Source organism: Oryx dammah, unplaced genomic scaffold (genome assembly GCF_014754425.2).
Source record: "Oryx dammah isolate SB20612 unplaced genomic scaffold, SCBI_Odam_1.1 HiC_scaffold_4, whole genome shotgun sequence".
Classification (NCBI taxonomy): domain Eukaryota; kingdom Metazoa; phylum Chordata; class Mammalia; order Artiodactyla; family Bovidae; genus Oryx; species Oryx dammah.
In genome coordinates, this window is record NW_024070188.1 from 88,052,011 (window position 1) to 88,074,700 (window position 22,690).

At 56.7% G+C, this 22,690-nt stretch overlaps 1 protein-coding gene across 3 annotated transcripts in view; it reads right to left on the minus strand.

Moving 5' to 3' along the window:
• RPS6KA2 (ribosomal protein S6 kinase A2) overlaps positions 1–22,690 on the minus strand; it is a 275,569-nt gene that overhangs the window by 38,781 nt on the left and 214,098 nt on the right. For all 3 annotated transcript variants that reach the window (XM_040239178.1, XM_040239179.1, XM_040239177.1), the window contains 5 exons: positions 22,581–22,618; positions 20,408–20,550; positions 17,241–17,311; positions 13,856–13,944; positions 5,787–5,851 (listed from right to left, as the gene is read on the minus strand). In XM_040239178.1, the coding sequence (XP_040095112.1) occupies positions 5,787–5,851; positions 13,856–13,944; positions 17,241–17,311; positions 20,408–20,550; positions 22,581–22,618 (406 nt within the window). The remainder of the gene's footprint in view (positions 1–5,786; positions 5,852–13,855; positions 13,945–17,240; positions 17,312–20,407; positions 20,551–22,580; positions 22,619–22,690) is intronic.

Here is a 22,690-nt window from a genome sequence, read left to right on the forward strand (position 1 = left end):
TGTGTGTGTCTCTGTGTGTGTGTCTCTCTGTGTGTGTGTCTGTGTGTATCTGTGTGTGTGTGTCTCTGTGTGTGTGTGTGTCTCTGTGTGTGTGTGTGTATGTGTGTCTCTGTGTGTGTGTCTGTGTGTGTGTCTCTGTGTGTGTGTGTGTATGTCTGTGTGTGTCTCTGTGTGTGTGTGTGTGTCTCTCTGTGTGTGTGTCTGTGTGTGTGTGTGCTTCCCTGATGCAGGCATTGGTCACGGGAAATCTAACTCGCAGGGTGAGCTCCGAGCTCTGATTAAAACACGCGCTGTTACCAAGCCTGCCGGCCACCCGGCCTGGCCGCCCCCTCTACCGGCCGTTCTCCCTGGGGCGTCTGCGCTGGGCCAGTCACCAAATATTTGTCCTCCTGCTGCTTCCTGGAGGGTGAGGAGGGAGGGGCCCCAGCAGAGCCCGGTCTCCCACTTCCACGATGAGGGGCCATTTGTTTACACAAGAGATTTCCACGGAAGTGAACCACATGCGTGGTGGCCAGGGGTGGGAGGGGTTTCCGGTGGCTGAAATGGGTGAGGGGGTTAAAGGCACGGATCTCCAGTTTACAATGGATAAGTCCTGGGGAGGTTCTGTACCGCGTACTGACTACGGATCAGAAGACTGGTGCCTGTTTGGAAGCTGCTGAAAGAGGAGATCCTGAGAGTTCTCATCCGAAGGAAAAAGCTTACAACTACGTGTGGCGACAGATTTCAACTAGACTTATTGTGGTGATCACGTCACAACACGTACAGAGAGCAAACTGTGATGTAACGCTGAAACTAATACATGTCAACTGTATCTCAGGAAACACACACACACAAAACGGGTCGTCCTTTCATCTGAAGGAGAGCTCTTGCACCTGGAGGCTGAAGCCCAACCATTTTGGCTCCTCCCCTCTCTCAACACCCAGGCCAAGTCTTCACCTGCCTCCACTGGGAGCGGGGAGGTGGTCCTGGCCGGGAGGCTGACCCCTTGGGAGGAGACGCAGACCGCCCCCGGCAAGTCCTCATGTATAAGGAGAAGAGCTCATCGCAAACAGATGGTCCCCCAGCAGTGAGCTGTTGCGGCTTCGTCCGCGTGGAGAGCAGCGTGTATTTTAAATGGAAACATCGAGTGATAACTTGGGGATCCAGAGAGGACGCGGCCCCCAGGGGTCTCCGCTCCGGGACAGTGCTCGGCTCACACTTGCCCTGCTCTGCCCGGGGCAGAATCCCAACTCCAGCGCCCACCGCGCAGGTCCCAGAAGCAGGTCTGCAGCCTGTGCACCCGCGGGCTTCACGCGGCAGCCTGTGCAAGCGTTGTTCTCATGCACTTTCCGAATGGCCTCTGTATGCCTGTGTGTCAGCTGCAGAGAGCCTGACTGACCCGAGACACAGTGTGGGAGAAAGCTCCCTGAGGCTTGCTGGGGGGGGCAGCAGGAAGTCCCCCCAAGACCCCTCTTCCCCCGACACTGGGACCTGCAGAGACAGAGCCTGTCAGTGAAATATGCCCCAGACCCCCCGTCTCAGGGGCTTGGTGCAGCCTCATCCTGGTTTCAACAGGGCAGCAAAAAGCCTCAAAGCCACCAGGGGTGTTTGGTCATCCTGCCCTTCCAAGGCACCCTGGTGTTTGCTGCAGTCTTAAATGTCTTCCTGTCACTGGATAAACATTTTGGAAAGTGGTTTGTTGTCGTTTAGTTGCTGAGTCGTGTCTGAGTCTTTGCGACCCCAAGGACTGTGGCCCGCCAGGCTCCTCTGTCCGTGGAATGCCCCAGGCAAGAACACCGGAGTGGGGGGAGTCATTGCCTTCTCCAGGGCATCTTCCCAACCCGGGACCAAGCCTGAGTCTCCTGCTCTTGCAGGCGGATTCTTTACCACGGAGCCTCCAGGGAGGCCTGGAAAGCACTAGTGAGGGTCATTCTTATGCATCTTCTCTTCCCTGTGTCCAGACCTTGGAGTGGGCTTGAAGATTTAGAGAAAAGGGGAACCTGCTCCTCATTCTGTCATATCCACTTCTGAGCGCAGGGTCAGATGGAGAGTGGACGGGCATACCATTTTGTGGAGGCCTTTGAGCTTCCTAACTGTGACCTGGACGCCCCTCTCCGAGCCTCCGGGACAATTCTCCTCACACTGATGGAAAGACAGTGGGGTCTCAAGACCAAGTTCACCAGGCATCACTTTCAGTCTCAGAGCTTGTCCCGGGATTTTGAGATGACACGAGCTGTAGCAATGATGGAACGGGTTTCACATCATATGTACAGGCTGGCGCTCTGAGCAGGTGCATCCGAATTCTGTTTATACCTAAAAGGTGACTCGGGAAGGACAGAGGGAGCGAAACAAAAATAGCAACTCGATAATGGAAGGGAAAACTGATTGCAGCTCGGGGTCACAGACAGAACATCTGTTTTCTGCAAGCACTTGTGGCTCCAGGCATTTCAACATTAACACGCTCCAATTAGGCAAAGGGCACCGTGAGAGATGCTTCCTGAAAGAGCAGAAACGACGCAGACAGGACGGGAGGGGAACAGGAAGCAGCCCAACGGCTCCAGCGCACCGAGGGCGGGTCTGGGGTGTCTGGTCCACGTGGCGCACGGCTCTGCCTCCGTGGGAGACCCCACCGGGAGCGTTCCAACCCCGGCGTCTGGGTTTATAAAACCGCTGAGCCAGAGGGTGATCAGTCCTTGAACAGACACCTGTCGGCTCCTTGGAAGGGTGGGTCCTCCTGGGGTATTTAACATGGGAGCAGGTCTAGAGAAATCTCCCAGGGGGCCGTGGAGGGGACCCCGGTACGGTGAGATGCTGAGTGGCAGCTGCGAGCTCCCGGCACCCAGACCCCTGGGGCCTGACCCCTGTGCCTAAGCCCCACTGCGCCCGGAGCCCCACCCCGCAGCTGCCGGTCCACGTGCTGCCGGGCCCCCCCAGGTCTGAGGGTGCGCCCCTCACGGCCCTCAGCCTCAGTCTCCCCAGGAGTGCCTCCCACCTCATGCGTGACTCTGGCAATGTGCTTCGAACGGTTTCAGAAAAAAGCCTGACTCCAGCCCTGACGGGCGCAGCTGCAATCACAAGGTGTCACGTTACAGGGAGGGCCCTGGGGTGGACGCTTCATCCCGCCCGAGAGGAGCCTGGCAGGGCTGGAGGGCTCTGGGCCCGGCTCGAGGCCCCGAGGCCATTCACTCTGAGGAAGCTTAACTGGGACTGCCGCTCGTTTCTGTCCTCCGTGCGGCTCCAGCCAGCGGGCAAAGCAGACTCAGCTCCTCCATCCGCGCTCCCATCCCCGTCCACAGAGGCGTGCGGCCCGTCATCAATGCGTAATTTTTCATTTCTCCTGACACAGGGAGTGAGCCTGCAGGGGCAGTGCCCCTGGGCGGGTGTTAATTGCCCGGCTCTGGGGGTGAGTTGGCGGCAAAGCAGGACAAACGGGGCAGAGACCCCCAAGGGCAGAGACCATGGACTCACTCTGTCCCACCAGGAAACCAAAGGCCCCCAGGGAGAAGACGTGTGGGATGACAGGCGTTTACTTGAAAAAGAAAAAACAAGAACTTCTGCTGGCAGTTTTGGGTCAGAGAAGGAAGCAGAGGTGAAATCGTATCCTTCTCTTTCCCAGGCTGGTGCCGAGGCGGGCTCTGGGTAAAGTCACCGACCAGTCGAGGCGAGGCCTTGTTATTGTCATTCTGAGCGTCTGTCTGGCAGTGGGACAGCCGCTCGGTTTTAACAGTTTTTGCAGAGGGGCCGCCAGCGTGGTTTCCAGTTACCGAGGCTGCCAGAAGCAGGGCACGGACTGCTGGACAGACCTGCGCACATCTTCCTGGAGGCGGGGCCGGTCCCTGGCCTGGGGGTGTGGCTGGGCCTGAGGCTGGCCAGCACACGGCGGCCCCTGCCTGGCTGACCCAGTGCCGCGGGGGCTGGAGAGGACCGCGGCTCCTCGTCCTGGGGAGGACCTGGGAGGATGGAGAGGACCGCGGCTCCTCGTCCTGGGGAGGACCTGGGAGGATGGAGAGGACCGTGGCTCCTCATCCTGGGAGGACCTGGGAGGCTGGACTGAGGCCGTGGCCCCCGGAGGTGGGAGGTCTCCGCCGGGCCTCCCTTCCTCTTCCTCCGCCTCCGCCTCACTCATCAGCCCCCTTCTGCAGCATCGCTGCCCCCTCCCCGACGGGGCACCCTGCCGCAGCCGCCTCTGGCTGGACGGTGGACGGCGGTCCTCCCGGGGCTCAGAGCGGCTGGAGGGTGGCGGAGTCTCCCATCACTATACGCTGAGCACCTGCTCACCTGGACACGAGGGAACACCCAGTGGTCATGAAACACCTGCACCTGCACCAAACGGGATCTCAGAGCAGGGGCCTCAGGGAGGCCTCTCTGCTGCCCTGGCTCCTGCTGGTCACGCCCCCACCCGCCCCCCAAGACATGAGATGATGGCAGGGAAGCTCGTCTGAGTGCATTGGAGGGCCTCTCTCAAAAACCAAAGCAAACCCAAGTGAAATGAAACACCAAAAGCAGCAGAAGAAGCTTGCCAACCTAACTGCAGCCCAGTTTGCTTTGACGGGACATGGAAGTGCCACCTTCTTGGCAGAGGAGTCTGGGACTCTGCCTCGAGTGCAGGGCCACAGCCAGCCGGGCACCTCGGCCTCGCCCAGGGCTCACGCAGACTTGCGCTCTGGGGGACGCATGGAGGCCAGGGAGCCCTGTGGCATCCCTGGCCATCGTGCTGCGAAAACACCGCGCACCCCGAGACGCTGACTTGGCCCCCGTCCCAGGGCAAGCCCCTTCCTCGCCCTGGCAGGGGGTGAGCCTATCTGCCCCGCAGCCCCGGCCAGGCTTGCGTGGGGCGGGTGCCGGTCGCCTCCTAGCACAGTCCCCGCCCCGGCAGGGCGGCCCGGGTTCCCCAGGCACTTCATCGCCAAGGAGTCAAGGCTCCTCTCTGCTCCCACCTGGGAAACCAGGTCTAACTGTGCGTGTCTCACCAGAGCCCCAACTCCAGGTCTGGAACCCCCCAGTCCCCCAGGCCGAGTGTTCCTGGGCTCTCGCGGGGCGGAGGGGGCCTGTAGGGGCCTCCTCTCACTCTGTCCAGTTTCCGCAGGAGTCCCGAGTCAGTCTGACCACCTCCTGCCCTCCACATCTCAGCACCCTGGACACCGACTGGCTCGATCACGACGCCCGCCCCAGCGTGAGTCCTGGCGGGTGGGTTTAGCTGGAACCCCCACCTGGTGTTTCCCCTTAATCACCTTCTGCCCGCCAACCCCCGGTCCGCGCCCCACCTCCCTCCCGAAGGCAGGACCCCCACCCCTGAAGCGGTCCCACACCACTGTGACAGCCCCCTGAACAAGTCTTCCTTACGTCTTTGACAAGCATCACAGACACCTGTCTTCCCTGGTCGGGGGAACGCTTTTCTGTAACAGCTTCTACAGCAGTGAGAGCTGACTGCGGGCGGGACCCTGACTCCAGGCAGGAAGCTGCCCCCAGTCTGGGCCCAGAGGCCCCATACCCAACGCTCTGAGCAGCCGGGAGCAGCCCAGGGTGGCCTCAGCTCAGTCCTCAGGGACGCGCGCGGGAGGGCTGCAGGGCCATGGGAGCCCAGGGTCTCCAACCAGCAAAGGCCTGGACGGGTTCCAGGCCTAGAGCTGCAGGGGAGGGCTGGAGGGTCCCTGGCCTGTGCCTGGGAAACACCCCGAGGGAGCGCCCTCCTTCAGGGGAAGGGTCTACGCTGACCGCTGGCCTGTATCCAGCAGCTGCCGTGCCCCCTGCCCCAGCCCCATCTCCCTGAGGTTTCTATGCAGAAGGGACCTGGGCCAGCAACTTACGTTCCAGTCGATGGTGACGAAGAAAGGGTGGCGCTTGATCTCCTCCACGCCGTCCAGCCCGGCACCTGGGGGGCCAGAGAGCAGAGACTGTCAGAGCAGAGACTCGACTACACACCCTCTGATGTCACAGCAGAGCTGGGACTGCACGCCCTCTGACATCAGAGCAAAGCTGCGACTGCACGCCCTCTGACATCAGCGCAAACCCGCGACTGCACGCCCTCTGTCTTCAGAGCAAAGCTGCGACTGCACGCCCTCTGACATCAGCGCAAACCCGCGACTGCACGCCCTCTGTCGTCAGAGCAAAGCTGCGACTGCACGCCCTCTGACATCAGCGCAAACCCGCGATTGCACGCCCTCTGATGCAGCAGTGAGGCGGGTGCGGGGGGCACGTGCAGGGTGGTCCCGACGACCTCCAGGGAGAAGCAGCCTCAGCTGCCCCTCTCCTGCCAGCCCCTGCCTTGCCCACCTCACAGCCTGCAGAGGCCACCACGCTGCCCTGCTGGGCTGTGACCAGCTGAGAAGGGGCGGGGGAGGGGCAGACTGGACGCCCCCAGTGGTAGCTGTGAGCTGCCCTGGCAGCTGGGCCAGGACGTAGAGGCCCGGCCCAGCCTCTATCAGAGCCAGCCGCAGGCCGGATCTTCCTAAAGGACGAGAGGACACGGGCGAGGGCGGCGGGGAGCCCAGCCCAGAGAGACTTGGCTCCAGGGCTCCCGAGGAGGAAGGCAGGGCCCGGGGCGCCCGCGTCCTGCAGGATGGCTGCCTGGAGACAGGCCGGCAGGGAGCCGCGGCCACCCGCGAGCTCTGCACACTGCGTACCGACCGAGCCGCCCATCGATTGTTGCTGCTTCACCTCTGCCCGTTTTGCTGCTGACGCTGCATCCCGAGGCCAGAGGGAGGGGGCGCGCGGAGGACGTCAGGGCAGCGGGACCGTCCCACCCCTGACGGCAGACGCACATTGTCACGGGTCCCACACTGCCCAGAGTGAACCCTGCCGGGACCTCCATGTCTCAGGGAGTGAATACGTGCTGATCATCAACGCTAATGAAGGCGGGATTTGCCACGGACGCGGGAAGGGGTGGCGGGCCGCCTCCAGGGGCAAGTGCGGCTGCTGCTGCACGTCGAGGGGAAAAAGGCTTTCCAGCTCAAAGGCACAGGCCGTGCGGGAGGCACCCCGAGCGCCAGGGGCCCGGCCCTGCCCCAGTGCAGAACCTCGGCCAGGTCCAGCCCCACTCAGCCGGCCCCCACCCGAGCCTGAGGTCTCGTCCTCGGGAGGGAGGCAGGAAGATGAGGAGGACAGATGGCACGTGGCCACCTCAAGCCGCTGTGGTCCCTGTGGAGCCCCCGACTCCGCCTCACCATCCAGCCTGAGGAGCCGGGGGACCCTCCCCCGGGACGCTGGGGGTCCCAGGAGACACGGCCTGCTGTGGGCCTCGTCGGGAAGCTGCTCATGGAATCAAGTCATCTCTAGGTGGGCGAGGGTCCAGCCAACTCCCGCCTCGGCCGGGAAGCCTGGCCAGGCCAGCACAGTGGGAAAGAGCCCCCACCCCTATCACCACACTAGCCTCCAGGACCTGCTGATCAGCTCTTTGATATGCAAATGACCATAGACAGGAGGAAGGGGTCAGACCTGGAATGCTCCCCTCCAGGGACCTGGGGAGGCAGACACATCAGGGGCCTTTCCCACTAAGTGAGACACTGCAGCCCAGGACCACCAGGGAAGTCCTCATCTAATCTCTTAGAGCATCCTGGGCAATGAATCAGTAACAGTCACAGGAGACCTTCCTGAGGTCTGGGATCCGTTCTCTGAATTACCAAAGCTGGGGCGGGGGGGCGGTCCTGGGAACTCTGGGTTTACACTTGGTCAGCAGGAAGCACAGTGACGACCTGGGACCCCCAGCTTGTGTCTGAGGTGGGGGGTCTGATGGGAGTGACCGTAACCCTCTGGGGTCCAGGATAACTCGGGCGGTCAGAACTGCGCTGAATCCTAGGACCCAGTGGGTGTCTGTGGAGACGGGGAGAGCCCGTCCATGTGGAAACCCCGAGCGTCTAGTGTTAGGAGCGTTGTCAGTAGTGGAGAGAAACAGCATTGTCTGAGGACCCTTTGCAAGTCTGTGCCCATCTCCAGAGAAACCCCTGACCTGAGTCCGGGGAGCTGGCCCAGCCTGGGCGTCCCCAGCACCTGGCAGTCCTCCCAGGCGCCCAGGCAGCTGCAGGAAATGTCAACAATGAACGTTCTGGCTTCGTGCCCACCCGCACGCAGGCCTCCTTTGCTGAAGCCCAGAATACACGATTGAAAAAGACTTCTGGCCACCATGAGTAAAGCAAAATGAAAAATCACCTCTGATTTGTATTCTTTCAGCTTTTTTTTTGGTGGGGGGGGGCTTCCCTGGTGGCTAAGATGGTAAAGAATCCTCCTAGATTCGATCCCTGGGTCGGGAAGATCCCCTGAAGGAGGAAATGGCAACCCACTCCAGGATTCTCGCCTGGAGAATCCCCCTGGACAGAGGAGCCTGGCGGGCTACAGTCCATGGGGTCGCAAAGAGTTGGACACGACTGAGTGATAAATACTTTCACCCGTCTTTTTTGCACGTTTGATCCATTGCATTTCACGCTCATTCATTATTTGCGAGTACATGCCGCAGGAATCCAAACAAAACAAGACAGACAGGAAATACAGGTATTGGTGTAACTACAAGTCTCTGTTGTACCAGCTGGGTTTTCTTGGGCACATTTTCACCTGCACCTTCTTCTTCTTCTGCAGTGAGATTCTGCACCATGTCTGCGCTTCTAGGCCTCAGTAAACACTCGACGGTGAACCGACATTTTCATTATGACCCCAAAATTATAACTATTCCAAAGGAGGGAGATGTAAATCAGAAAGCTTCTGCGCGCAGCTCTCTGAAGCCTGTGTCAGCCTTCCTAGGGGAAGGGGGTGACTATTGTGGATTCCAGTTCTATTTATCCTCTCCTGAAATACGCTAACATAGTCTACTCTGCACTTGGCAACCCCTTTTTGTTTAAACACGCAGTGAGCAGAGATCCATCCTGGGAGAGTCCGGGGGAGTCTGTGCTCGTCGCTGAACCTCGGCTGACTTGCCATGGGGTCGTCACCAAATGCACTGAAGTCTCACTCTGTCCCCAGAGGCAGGAAGAAGACACAAAGGCAGGTGTGCACGGAGGGAAACATTCAGAACAGAAGAGCAATCTCTAGGCAGCTTAGTGAGTCTTCACTAAGATCCCCCACGCCAGCCAAATACGCAGATTCAAGAATTCACATTTACTCTCTGCAGCGCGAGTAAGTACCACGTTTAATTACTTCTGTTGTGATTACTCAAGGGCCGTCTTCCCGAACGTGGCTCTCTGGACCACATCTGGATTTCTCCATGCTGGTCCAGTGGTGGTATTACATCCGTGGGAACCAACTTCCACTGGGCGCGGCTGTAAACGCAGCGCTGGGCCTGTCGCCGGGACCTGACTCTTTCTGACCCTGGTCTCCTGGAGCCTTCCCCTGCACATTTTTCAACAAGGCAACCCTGTTCATTTCCTTCTGGGCTTAATCATCGACAAGCTTCCACATTCTCAGTAAATCATCCCTCAAAAGTTCTGAGGATCTGCCAAAAATGTTTTCCTTCAATCTTCCTGCCCACGAAAATTCGGGGAAATGTTTAACCCCTGGGCCCTTTGTGACTGTTGAACTATTTATTTGGTGCTGTGTTTGTTGTCTGAGAGTCACAGAGTCGCTCTCTAGTTCTTTTGGGCGTGTTCACAATCTGCTCATGTCTGGCTATTTTCCTCGCGTACTTTGCGTTCCATCAAACCTGCACACTCCTGAAGGCCAGTCTACAACTGCCCAGGATTTGAACTCTAGGTCTCCTTTTTACGTCTTCATCACCCACAGGTCATCTACAAGTCATTGTTATGGCTTTGAAGTATCTTCGGTCAGCTTGATACTCCATCTGATGCTTAGAATCTTTGCTCGGCCGTGGCTGTATCTCCCAGGGCCCTGCCGGCTGCGGGCGGTGCCCCCGCAGATCCTCAGGGCTGGTGGGGAACCGTCAGCTCCCAGCGAGGGGCAGGGTGTCCGTCATGAGCAAGCCATCAAGGGCCAGCCCAGCACGCGAGGTATCGGTGGTGCCAGCGGGGCTGGAGGAGGTGACAGGAGAGCGGGGTGGCCAGGGTCTGAAGCCAGATCAGGAGAGCACAGCCCCTGCAGATGGACTCTGGAAAGGAGACGGAAGCCAGAGGAGCAGAGCCCTCGCGAGCGGATGGCCCTGCCCCCGTGTGTCCCGGGCGGTTGGTGGCAGCTTACTGGCCATGCTGTTTTATGCTTAGCAGCACGTCTGACTCCAGATCCTGCTGCCTGGTCTTCCAGGAGCCTGGGATGTCCCAGGACTCTCCAGAGAAGCTGCAGATGTTCACAGGGATGAGCTAGGGACCCCCGGAGGGTCTTTCTCTAATTCACAACCAGAACGATCGGCAGAGAAGCCAGACCCCCTCGCTGCGTCCTCAGAGGGTCCAGCCCTGGGGACTGTTCAGCCTGCGTGGCCTCCCGGCCCCTCCCCTCGGCCACCTGAGGTCACACATGCTCTCGCGTGCTACAGGATCCTCCGTGACTCTGTGTGCGGTGTTTCTCCGGCCCAGAACCCACGGGCCCCCAGGCTAATACACACACAAGGCTTGGAGACACCACCCCAGGTCTTCAGGCAGCCCTGCCGGGGGGCCCTCCTAACTACAGCAGCTGGTATATTTTGGGCCTGCTTCCATCACTGAACAAACCACAGTGCGTAATAAACAAGGGTGAAGCCCAAATAATCCAGTCTTCCAGCTGCTGGGTCCACTTGCACCATGGTTGAAATAGACACAAATTTGACTCCATTTTGGACAAATATAAAAGTAAAATCTTTCCGCTTATGGCACAGAAAGCAACCCTGTTCCTGCTGTCCCACCCACTGGCCACCGAGCCCCTGCCAGGCCTAGCTGGGGGCCTGCCTGCCCCCTCCATCTGCCTGTCCCCCCAGCCCCGCCTTGCCCCTGCCCCTTGCCCCTCAGGCCTGGCTGGGGGCCTGCCTGCCCCCTCCATCTGTCTGCCCCCCAGCCCCGCCTTGCCCCTGCCCCTTGGGTACTGCATCCTACCAGGGGAGGGGGCTCCCTCGGCTGGCTCCTCAGCCTTCTCTGGTCTGCAGGGAAAAGGCAGGGGTGAAATCCACCTGAGATTTCTGGCCTCTTCATCCACATGACCGGGTTTCCCGGGCGGCATCACCGACCTGTGTCCCCAGCATCTGCCACAGGTGTGGGGCCCCTCACTGAACAGTGCATGCCCGCGGCCAGCAGTGGCCGGGGGACCTAGACTCGGACTCATTGGGTGAGGATGTCGTGCCCTCAGGGGACGACAGGGTGGAAACACCATCTCAGGCTCAGCAGCCGCCTCCAGCAGGCGATCTGGGGCAAGGGCCTCGGTCTCATCACCTGTCAGCTGTGACACCAACCAGATGAACTTCCGCCGTTTCTTCCACTGCAGATGTTATGGACTCACTCTCGGAGGTACTGAGCTGTGTTCCTCCAAATTCATGTGGTCAAGTCCTAACCCCAGAACTTCATGGGAAACCTTATGTGGAAATGTGATTAGTCGGGATGAGTTCACCCTGGGGCAAGCTGGCCCCTGACCCCATATGGCTCGGGTTCTGATCAGTTCAGTTCAGTCGCTCAGTCGTGTCCAGCTCTTTGTGACTCCATGGACTGTAGTGCACCAGGCCTCCCTGTTCAGTGCCAACTGCAGGAGCTCGCTCAAACTCACGTCCATCGAGTCGGTGATGCCATCCAGCCATCTCATCCTCGGTCGTCCCCTTCTCCTCCTGCCTTCAATCTTTCCCAGCATCAGGGGCTTTTCCAACGAGTCAGTTCTTTGCATCAGGTGGCCAAAATATTGGAGTTTCAGCATCAGCATCAGTCCTTCCAATGACTATTCAGGACTGATCTCCTTTAGGATGGACTGGTTGGATCTCCTTGCAGTTCAAGGGACTCTCAAGGGTCTTATCCAACACCACAGTTCAACAGCATCAATTCTTCAGCACTCAGCTTTCTTTATAGTCCAACTCTCACATCCATACATGACCACTGGAAAAACCATAGCTTTGACTAGATGGACCCTTGTTGGCGAAGTAATATCTCTGCTTTTTAATGCTGTCTAGGCTGGTCATAGATGAAGAACAGAAATTTGGACAGAGGGGACTCCTCTACAGTTCAAGGATCAATAGACAGAGATCTCAGCTGACTTAAAGGAGATGGGGTCAAACCACAGATTGACGAGAGGACCCAGGGCTTAGGTGAGATCTTCTGATGTTGACAAACTCACAAAAGGGCCAGAGGACTTTGAGGGGTGGGTCAATAATAAGGCTCAAGATAATCGAGAGGGGAAAGAAGTCCCAGCCTTCTAATTGAGTGGCCTGTGTAGAGCAAAATTAATCTACACAACATAATTTTCACTTTATAGGCCAAAGATTTAAGGCAATTAAATTTAGTAGCCGACCTGGGTCAAGTTGGGTGAGCAATAATTCCGACTATGATTTCCTCTTTCTATGAGTCTGCACATCCTATGACATTAATATGAAGTCGTCTTGCAGGATGGCCCATAACCTTTACAATAATTCACTTTAGAGATTATCAGGAGGGCATTCTCTGGCCATGGATGGGCTGTTTTCCAGGCTGCTACAGGCTCCACTGTAGCAAATCATCATAATTTGATGATTATTTATCCACCTAATGAGATTAATCCACCTTTCTCTCTCATCAGGTATGCAAACGAAATCACAGAACAATATTCTGGGTTAGAGAACTATGATTTTTGTGATGTTAAAGTCTAAGACAAAAGTAAATTTAGAAAATTCTTTCCTTTTTCCAAAACAAAGGAAGAACAAATACCTTTCCCCTCCCCTTGGTTTGGTCACAGTCACCCACCAATGCCATGAATTCTCCCCACCAAATACCATGATATTTGAAAGAAAAGAGGGACTCCCAAAACAAAATTCTTCAGTCGCTGCAAGAGATGAGACTGAACTGTTTGTTCTGTGTGCTTCAGTGGATAAATGAGCTAATGTCTTCATTTCTAGTTCCTGACTCCAGTTTCTGCCTCTGGGGAGATTAGGCAGGTGAGACCATACCTGGGCACTGCCCAAGGGCAGGGCAGTTGGGAGTGGAGTGGTGTGCCTGCTACCTAGGAGGCAGGTGCTTTGCACACGTGCTCACATACGCATCCATAGCAGAACAGGTATTCGGAGTTTGTTATGGCACTCACAGATGACAAGGCAGAACCTGGGCAGATTTTCATAGCAAAACCTTGGTACTGAAATCAAAGTTGTGATCATCAGCAGACCTACTGGTGGCAGGTTGTGTGATGACTTCTCAGGGCGACAGGCCAGAGAGGCCCCTCTTCTCCACAGCTGGTTCTCTCTTGCTCTGCTTCTGGCGTGGACTCAGGACCCAGCCGGGTGCTTCTTGATTCTTTCTCTGGTGCTGCCAGCCCTTCCAGAGACAGCCCAACAGTCCCTCGCCCACTCTGCCTTTTTGCAGTGATCTCAGGAGCCAGTTTAACAAGACCTGTTAAAATGCACTGCACAGGACGATGGTTTCCTCTGCCAGTAACTGAGCCTCGGACAACTCTATCTGTACAAGCGGCAGGGAAAGAAAGATGCCCTCCGCACCCCCCAGATCTCTGCACTACAGTTATCTCTGCTTTTCACACGTTCCTTTGTCAAACACACTGCGTGTTTCCTATGCGTGAGGTGCCATGCTGGCTCTGAAGGTCTTCCTCACAACCCTGTGAAGAAGCTCCGCTATGACCCTCGCTTCACAGGTCGGGAACCCAGGCGCAGAGAGGGCCAGCCCTTTGCTGAAGGTTGCACAGCAAGGAAGTGCCAGGTGGGACGGGGTCCTGGTATTCCAGCCGCCCACCTGGCGCCGCCACACAGGGCTCCTCCTGAGCTCTGCTCTCCCCTGGTTCACACCTGCATGTCCTCCACGTTCTAATCACCCCCCAGGCAGCCCCGGGTGGCTCAGGGGTCAGGGGAGCTTACCCAGCCGGTTGCAGGGGTTCCGTTTGAAGAGTGCTCTCAGCAGACTCTGGGCCTCCACGCTGAGGAACTGCGGCATGCCTAGCTTGGCTCTGAAAAGCAGTCATATTTTAGGGGAAGAAGGATGAGCCCAAGGGGGACCAGAGTTTGCTCCAGTGCTCTGGGTTTCTGCAGTCAGCATCCACAGAGAAATCCAATCAAACCAACGTGACCAGAGCAGCTATTCACAGCAGCTGTTTAATAGTTCATTAAAAAACAATAAAGTCCCTAAAAATAAACAGTAATGCTCCCATGAACATAAGTAACATTTTAAATGGAAATTAACTATGTTTTCTGAGACAACGACATCAAAGGCTTTGGAGAGACAAGTGGCGTTGCTGACACTTTGGGAATCTCTCTCGGTTTGATGAGGCAGTTGGATTCTCCCATCCGCGTCCAGTTTAGTTTGTGGTCGCATCTGGGAAGGGAGGGCCTCGCAGCCCCCTGGGGTTCTGGACACCCCCCACCTCCCTTCAGGAACCACATGACCACAGTCTGATGCTGCCCCTTCAGAAATGCTGTCACTCCCGAGTGACAGGCTGTAAGCTCACGCCTGGGATTTGCTAGGAGGAAATTATTCTAGCTCCAGAGAAAGGTCTTGTGCCCCCTTAGAATGAAAAGGAGCAGAGGCCACATCGATAGGAACAGCAGACTGCAGCTACGCACTTCATCACAGAACAAGGTGCCCTGATACAGAGAACATTGTCCACGGGGTGTCTCTTATTATGGGATGCCTCTTATTCATAAGATGACGTGATCTACAAAAATGCAAGGTCTGTAGGTGCCTCTTGGTTTTATAAAAGTTGCGTGTCCACCTGCAAGCGGAGTTTGAGAGAGCTGGTCATGAGGCCAAGCAGCTTCACAGCCCCTCCTGCAGCTTTGGTGAGTGCCCCTCTCTGCCCCCCGCACTGCCCCCACCCCTGCCCCCCGCCCTGAGCAGGGAAAGCTGGAGTGACTTGGAGTCCACCTGTTCCAGGGGCCACTTGCCCACTCTCGTCTGCCCTCTGCCTGCTTCTCTCTCTCCCATGGATTGCTATCTGACATCTGGCTCAGATGAAGCCTGTTCACACTTAAGGAGTTACAGCAAGGGACTTCCCTGCTGGTCCAGCTGTTAGAACCTGGCATCTCCACTGCCGGGAGCGTGGGTTCGATCCCTGGTCGGGGAACTCTGGGGAACCCCAGGAGCCATGCAGTGAAGCCAAAAAAATAAAATGATGCTTTAAAAAAGGGTGTTATAGAAAGACTGGCTCTGTGCTCAGATCTCTTTCTAGGGTTCTAGGTCATGAGGCCAAGCAGCTTCACCGCTGGAAAAGTTCAGTTTTCATTCCAATTCCAAAGAAAGGCAATGCCAAGGAATGCTCAAACTACCGCACAATTGCACTCATCTCACATGCTAGTAAAGTAATGCTCAAAATTCTCCAAGCCAGGCTTCAGCAATACGTGAACCGTGAACTCCCTGATGTTCAAGCTGGTTTTAGAAAAGGCAGAGGAACCAGAGACCAAATTGCCAACATCCGCTGGATCATGGAAAAAGCAAGAGAGTTCCAGAAAAACATCTATTTCTGCTTTATTGACTATGCCAAAGCCTTTGACCATGTGGATCACAATTAACTGTGGAAAATTCTTCAAGAGATGGGAATACAAGACCACCTGACCTGCCTCTTGAGAAATCTGTATGCAGGCCAGGAAGAAACAGATAGAACTGGACATGGAACAACAGACTGGTTCCAAATAGGAAAAGGAGTACGTCAAGGCTGTATATTGTCACCCTGCTTATTTAACTAATATGCAGAGTACATCATGAGAAACGCTGGACTGGAAGAAACACAAGCTGGAATCAAGATTGCCAGGAGAAATATCAATAACCTCAGATATGCAGATGACACCACCCTTATGGCAGAAAGTGAAGAGGAGCTAAAAAGCCTCTTGATGAAAATGAAAGAGGAGAGCGAAAAGGTTGGCTTAAAGCTCAACATTCAGAAAACGAAGATCATGGCATCCAGTCCCATCACTTCATGGCAAATAGATGGGGAAACAGTGGAAACAGTGTCAGACTTTATTTTTGGGGGCTCCAAAATCACTGCAGATGGTGACTGCAGCCATGAAATTAAAAGACGCTTACTCCTTGGAAGAAAAGTTATGACCAACCTAGATAGCATATTCAAAAGCAGAGATATTACTTTGCCGACTAAGGTCCGTCTAGTCAAGGCTATGGTTTTTCCTGTGGTCATGTATGGATGTGAGAGTTGGACTGTGAAGAAGACTGAACGCCGAAGAATTGATGTTTTTGAAGTGTGGTGTTGGAGAAGACTCTTGAGAGTCCCTTGGACTGCAAGGAGATCCAACCAGTCCATTCTGAAGGAGATCAGCCCTGGGAGTTCTTTGGAAGGAATGATGCTAAAGCTGAAGCTCCAGTACTTTGGCCACCTCATGCGAAGAGTTGACTCATTGGAAAAGACTCTGATGCTGGGAGGGATTGGGGGCAGGAGGAGAAGGGGACGACCGAGGATGAGATGGCTGGATGGCATCACGGACTCGATGGACGTGAGTCTGAGTGAACTCCGGGAGATGGTGATGAACAGGGAGGCCTGGCGTGCTGCGATTCATGGGGTCGCAGAGAGTCGGACACGACTGAGGGGCTGAACTGAACTAGGGTTCTAAATGAAACCCTATTCTCATGGTAAAATATTCTGCATGAACATTAAGGAGAAAGTTACATTCACACTCAGTCACAGGCTTCCCAGATGACAGTAGTGGGAAAGAACGCACGAATGCAGAAGACACGAGACAAGGGTTTGATCCCTGGGGCGGGAAGATCCCCTGGAGGAGGAAATGGCAGACCACTCATTTTCTGGCCTGGAAAATCCCATGGACGGAGAAGCCTGGTGGGTTATAGTCCATGGGGTCGCAAAGAGTCGGACACGACTGAAGCGACTGAGCATATGCACACACACAGTCACACGGGACACACAACTCCTGCCCACGTCAGGCAGGAGAGCTCAGGCCCCGGCATGAGCAGGCAACAGGCAGACTAGACTAGGGAGGCTCTCTCGGGAGCCCCTGCACCCTCTGCCCCTGAGTTTGCGTTTCTAAAGGTCCCCAGCCATCATGTCTAAAGACCCTGCCACGAGACAACTTTGATGAGCTTCACGGATGGGAAACAGAATCTTCGATAGAAGATTTCACCAGAATCACACCCCACTCACTTTATCCACTGACAGGGAAATGCCAAGAGTGCTCACTACCATCATTGCCTACTGGATACTCCTGGTTTCGAAGACGGAAGCTCTTGCTATCAGAAGGGGCGAGCAAGTGCTGGGGTGGATCCCAAGGTGGGAGTCTGACTCACTTGAGGATGAGGGCCATGGTCTCCTTCCTGTCCTTCCCCTGGAACGGCAGCGACCCCGTGAGCATCTCGAACTGCAGAGCAACACAGAACGGGAGCAAGTGTTCAGACCAACCCCACTGCCCAGTGGAGAGACCCAGACGGACAGGGTGTGCCTGAGTTCACGTGGCCATTCAAAATCCTGGTCAATTACGTGCGGGAGCCCACGTGCTTGCTTAGAACAGAGCTGCACGGTGGGCCTCGGTGTTCAGTGCAGAGATGGATGGGCGGGCGATGGACATGGTCACCAACTCAGCTCCACAGCAGGGAGCGGGGGTCAGTGCCAGGACGGGAACCTGAGGGAGAGCAGGACATGGCCCCACACCTTCCACGGGGGCGACTGAGGACCCGTCCTTCCCTGGTGGGTGCAGTGGAGCAGCTCAGCGAGGAGGAGGCAGGGGAGGGGAGGGAGATCTTTCGGTCCAGATCGAATGCAAGGATGCCCTGTGGACTCTGAGAGCCGTGCAGACTCGTCATCACCAGGACGACCCTCCTCCTTCACCCTACTGTGACCCCCCAGCCCAGCGGCCACGAGACACTGAATGTGGAGTGGACGGGCCCCTAAGTGGGTAATTCAGGACGGAGTGTCCTGAGCCCGAGAGCAGGGTGGCCGGACAGTCCCTGGAGTGAGGACCGCGGCAGACAGCAGGGGCGAGAGGCCAGCCTCTCCGGGCCACTGTTTCCAAAGTCTGGGGCCATTTCCTGGGGCGCAGGGGTGGGGGGGCCGGGGAGCCCAGGCCCGCTCTGCACTCACTGCCTGTGGACCCTTGGGGCCCAGACCTTCCTGGGCTGGGGACCCGTGAAGGTTTCCCCTGTGCCCGGGAGACCCTCGCAGAGACAGGGGTTCATGACACAAGATCAGACGCTTGTGTTCATGAGCCAAGATGAGGCAAAGCACCAAGAGGACACAGAGCCCAAGCGTCGCCTCCTGCCCTCCTCTCTCTTCGCTCTGCCTTTCATGCCTCTTCTCCCTCGGTTGTTTTTCATTTCATCTTCCTTTTTGTGTCTTCACTGTTCTTTATTTTTCCCTTTCAGTCTCTCCATTTATTAAACATGCAATGATTTTGACCAGAAAACAGCATGTAAGGCATATTTTATCTTCATGGGGTAGATTCTATGTCTGCTGTCTTAATATATAGAGACGTGGATGAGGCAGACAGCATGTCCCCGCTCCCCCAGGAACCTCACAGCGCTAACTCCAGCTGGCTCTGCCGCGTGTGGTTTTGTGTGCCGTCTTCTGTAATGTGCTGGCCGCTAAGACGGTCCTTCTCCCCAGGCTCAGGCCGGCCTCCTGCTCTGCCATTGATGAACATCAGGTACACAGAGACACACGTGGCATTCTGTGAATTCAGAGCTTCGGGCATGGGCTTCCTTGTGGTCTCTGGTGAGCCCAGCGTGCACCCTAAGGGCTCGGAGAGTGTAGGGACGGGGTCCAGGGACAGGAGGAAGCTGGGGGCCCTCAGGGAGCCCACCCCACCCCACACTTCTCAGGGGGATGGAGGCTGAAGAACCAGAATCGCTCCTGAAGATGCAGAGCTGTGACCCGGGACCGGGAAGCCCGTGTCAAGAAGGTGATACCAAACTTCTGGTAAAATCTGCAGTGAGGGGCTGATGCCCTGTGCCCACCCCCACCGCACACCCTCCAGACAGGGTGACGGGGAAGCACCCCACAGACGGGAGCAGAGCCGTGGAGGCGGCTACCTTTCAGGGGAGAAGCTAACCTGACGGCCTCACTGACGTGTCTAAAGAGAGACGGCTGGTCGGAAGGGACAGCTGGAGGTCCCATCACAGGGGCCTCCGCCGTGAAGACGGACTGTGTCTCAGCTGAGGCCACTCGAGGCCTAAATAACCAGGAATGCAGCGAGCATCACCAGCCCCTGGCAGCCAGCACTCTTGGGGCCCATGTGAGGTCCCCAGCTTGTGCCGATCACCTTGCCTGGATTAACCCGCTTCATCTGCTGAGACTGTTTGGGGAGCAGCCTTCTCATCACAGTTTGACTTCCTTGTGAGTGGCTGGAGGGGAGAGATCACACTGACTCTGGAGGTGGCACTGCCCAGCACGGTGGGCGGTCTCTTCTGGAAATCCATGCGCTGGCATCTTGGCTGAAGCCGTGGGAACTGACCCCCACCCCCTGAGCTGGTTCGACGTGTCTGCCCCGCAGACAGAGATCAGAGGTCTGTGCTGACAAGTCCAATCAGCCCGCACTTCTGAGTCTGCGAGACCAAGGACCAGAACCTAGAGACCAAGTGAGCCTCCTGGCTGTCAGCCGGAAGGCACATGGGTGACACCCTGCAGGACAGAGGCCAGAGGTCCCGTGGCCAGGGTGTGAGGCGTGTGCTGGAAAGAGGCAGCTGAACAACCTCCGTGGAATCTCCGAGAACCCCCATCACTCGCTCTCCTCGTTCGTTAGATGCACAAGGGGGAGGGGGCTGGACAACCCGGAGAGGCCATGATGCTTCTCCCATCCAGTGTCAGACCCAAGAGCCTCAGAGGTCTGGCTCCTGCTGAGGACATGCAAGCGTGGAGGGGCCGCCAGCCCAGGGCCCGGTGCAGGGGGCGGGACGGGGGCAGGGGACAAGGAAGCTGAGGACGGGAGGACCGTGTGGGACAGCAGCACTTCTGTCGTGACGACAGGACACCCGGGCTAGACGGTGTTTGCTGCATGCTCTGCAAACACACGATCCGAAGAAAATCCACGTTTCTAGATGTAAAATGCTCCACTCGAGTATTTTGGTTCATGGTGACTTATGACTAAGTGGAGGGATTCTGTGATTGAAATAAGAAAAGCATCTTTAATCTGGAAATGACCGCACCCTTTAAAATAACATTAAGAGCGTTAAGAATAAAGAAGGTCTGACTCTTCACACATCTGTATCCTTAGCTGAATCCCAGCTCTGTTTCCCGATGCTGGGAGCCTGGGGAGGACGGAGGGGAGGCTGCCAGGAAATGCCAGGCTCAGGGACGGATGAGTCACACAACGGGCACTGTTTTCCTGGGTTGTTCCCGGATCTCTGCACTCCGGGGGTGGGCAGGCACACAGGGGCACAGCGACCGGGGCGCCTGTAGACTGTGGGTGCCGCACCGCGCGCACGCCATACCATGAGCACGCCCCACCGCACGCACGCCGTACCATGAGCACGCCGAAGGACCACCAGTCCGCACTCTGCGTGTGGCCCCGCCGGTTCACCACCTCGGGCGCCATGTACTCGATCGTCCCGCAGAAGGAGTAGGCTCTCTTGTCGTGGTCGATGGCCTCCTTACTCAGCCCGAAATCTATGGGGACACACAGCACACAGCGCTCAGTCTCCGGGCGGTGCTCAGACCCCTGGCTGCCCGGCCAGCCCTCCCCCCGCCTGCCACCCTCCTGGGGCCACGCTGCCCGCAGAGGCTGAGCCAGGCCCCGCGCCTCCCTGTCAGATTCTGTCGGGATGAACACGTCCAGGAGTGCTCACAAGGGCACCCAGAGCCTGGGTTCTGATGCCCGACGCCACTTCCCAGAGGCCGTTTTTGGCAGGACACCCTGGATGTCGGCAGCCTGGGGAGAGGCTCTGGGGTTGCTCTGATGGACAGGCATGGAGAGGACCCTGTTCCAAAGGAAGGGACCAGAAAAGGGTCACGGGCAGAAGGTGCTCAGGAAGGCTGCCCCCCAGTGGTGAGGCAAAAAGCGGAAGACAGACAAGTCTGACGGGGCTTCAGAGCTCCTGCCGGGGGGTCACCGTTCCCAGATCTCATCTTCAAAGCCAGCCAACGGGGCCTTCCTGCCACGCTCATGTTACTGCACCCAGGGGGTGGGGGACACAGTGAGCACACCAGTCCTGAGACTACAGACCCCTCCAGTTCATCACCTGTGAACTTCAGGTTATGTCACCTCCTCCCGGGCCAAGTGAGGACCGAGAGAGCCCACTGCTAAGACAGCCTCCCCACCACCCACGTGGGTCTGACACTCACAACCAAAGCAACTTGCTCTGCACATCAGAGTCTCGGGGGCTTGTCTGTCATTTGTGCCAAAATGATAAATCATGACAAAGGACTAACTTGGGGTCACTAATAAATAACAGAGACAGCAATGATTCCATCAGAGGAAGCCAAAATCCTCTGATCGAGCCCCCCAGGTCGGTAGGTGTCCAATGTGCTGCTGGGGAAGAGCAGAGAAACAGCTCCAGAAAGAACACAGCGGCTGGGCCAGAGCGGAAGCAATGCCAGATGTGGGTGTCTGGAGGTGAAAGTAAAGTCCGAGGCTACAAAGAACAGTGCTGAATAGGGAGCTGGAATGTCAGGGCCACGAATCAAGCAGATTGGAAGTGGTCAAGCAGGAGACAGTAAGTGTGAACATCGACATTCCAGGAATCAGAGAACTAAAACGGACTGGAATGGGTGAATTTAACTCAGGTGACCATTATATCTGCTATTGTGGGCAAGAATCCCCTAGAAGAAATGGAGTAGTCATCATAGTCAACAAAAGGGTCCGAAATGCAGTTCTAGGGTGCAGTCTCAAAAATGACAGAATGATCTCTCTTCGTTTCCAAGGCAAACCAACGTCACAGTAATCCAACTCTGTGCCCTGACCACTGACGCTGAAGAAGCTGAAGTTGATCGGTTCTAAGACCGATAAGACCTTGTAGAACTGACGCCAGAAGGAAACCCTATGAAATGACACATAGGTTTAACGCGGCCGCTCATGCTTACTCCAGCTACCTCTGTGCCCGTGTGTACACGTGGGGTTTATATAACACACGTGTGCAGTTCCTCACTCGGCAGAGAAGCCCGCAGAGGTGTTAGAACCTTAAATCTCTGTGAAATGCCTGGCTGGCACTTCGGAACTGTTTCACCCGGGTGCAGAAGTCAGGTTTAGGTTCCAGCTTGTAAGCGTTAGTCTCTTCTGCTGCCCTCCGTGTGGGCAGCACAGAGGCACCAACAGGCCGAAGCGGGCTCAGTAGCAGCCACACCAGTGGACGCTGCAGGTGCCCTCCAACCTGTGGCCCCCGCCTCTAGGGTGCCTCCTGAAGGGTCTGTCACACCAGGGCCCCATTCCCATGCATAATTCATGAGAAACTTAAAAAGCCTAACTGTTTGACATTAGAGAGAAGTTATTGTCAGTTACTCTGTACTCTGCGCTGGGACGGGGTGGGCATCAGGAGTGGGGTGAGCCAGCCCAGAGGAGAGAAGAGGCCTCAGGGAGACCAGAAGGAGCCGCGGCCACAGGGACGCGCGTGCACGCCCTGCTGACGGAGGGCCTGGGCTGGTGCCCCGTGTACCAAGGCCGGGACGAAGTCAACAGAGGGGGGCGGGGGAGACTTACACACCTGTGATCTTAATATGCCCCTCTTCATCCAGGAGGATGCTGGAAGAAAGGGGAAGAAAACAGATGCTTTGAGATGAGACACGCGCGCGCATGCGGACCCCAGGGGAGCCA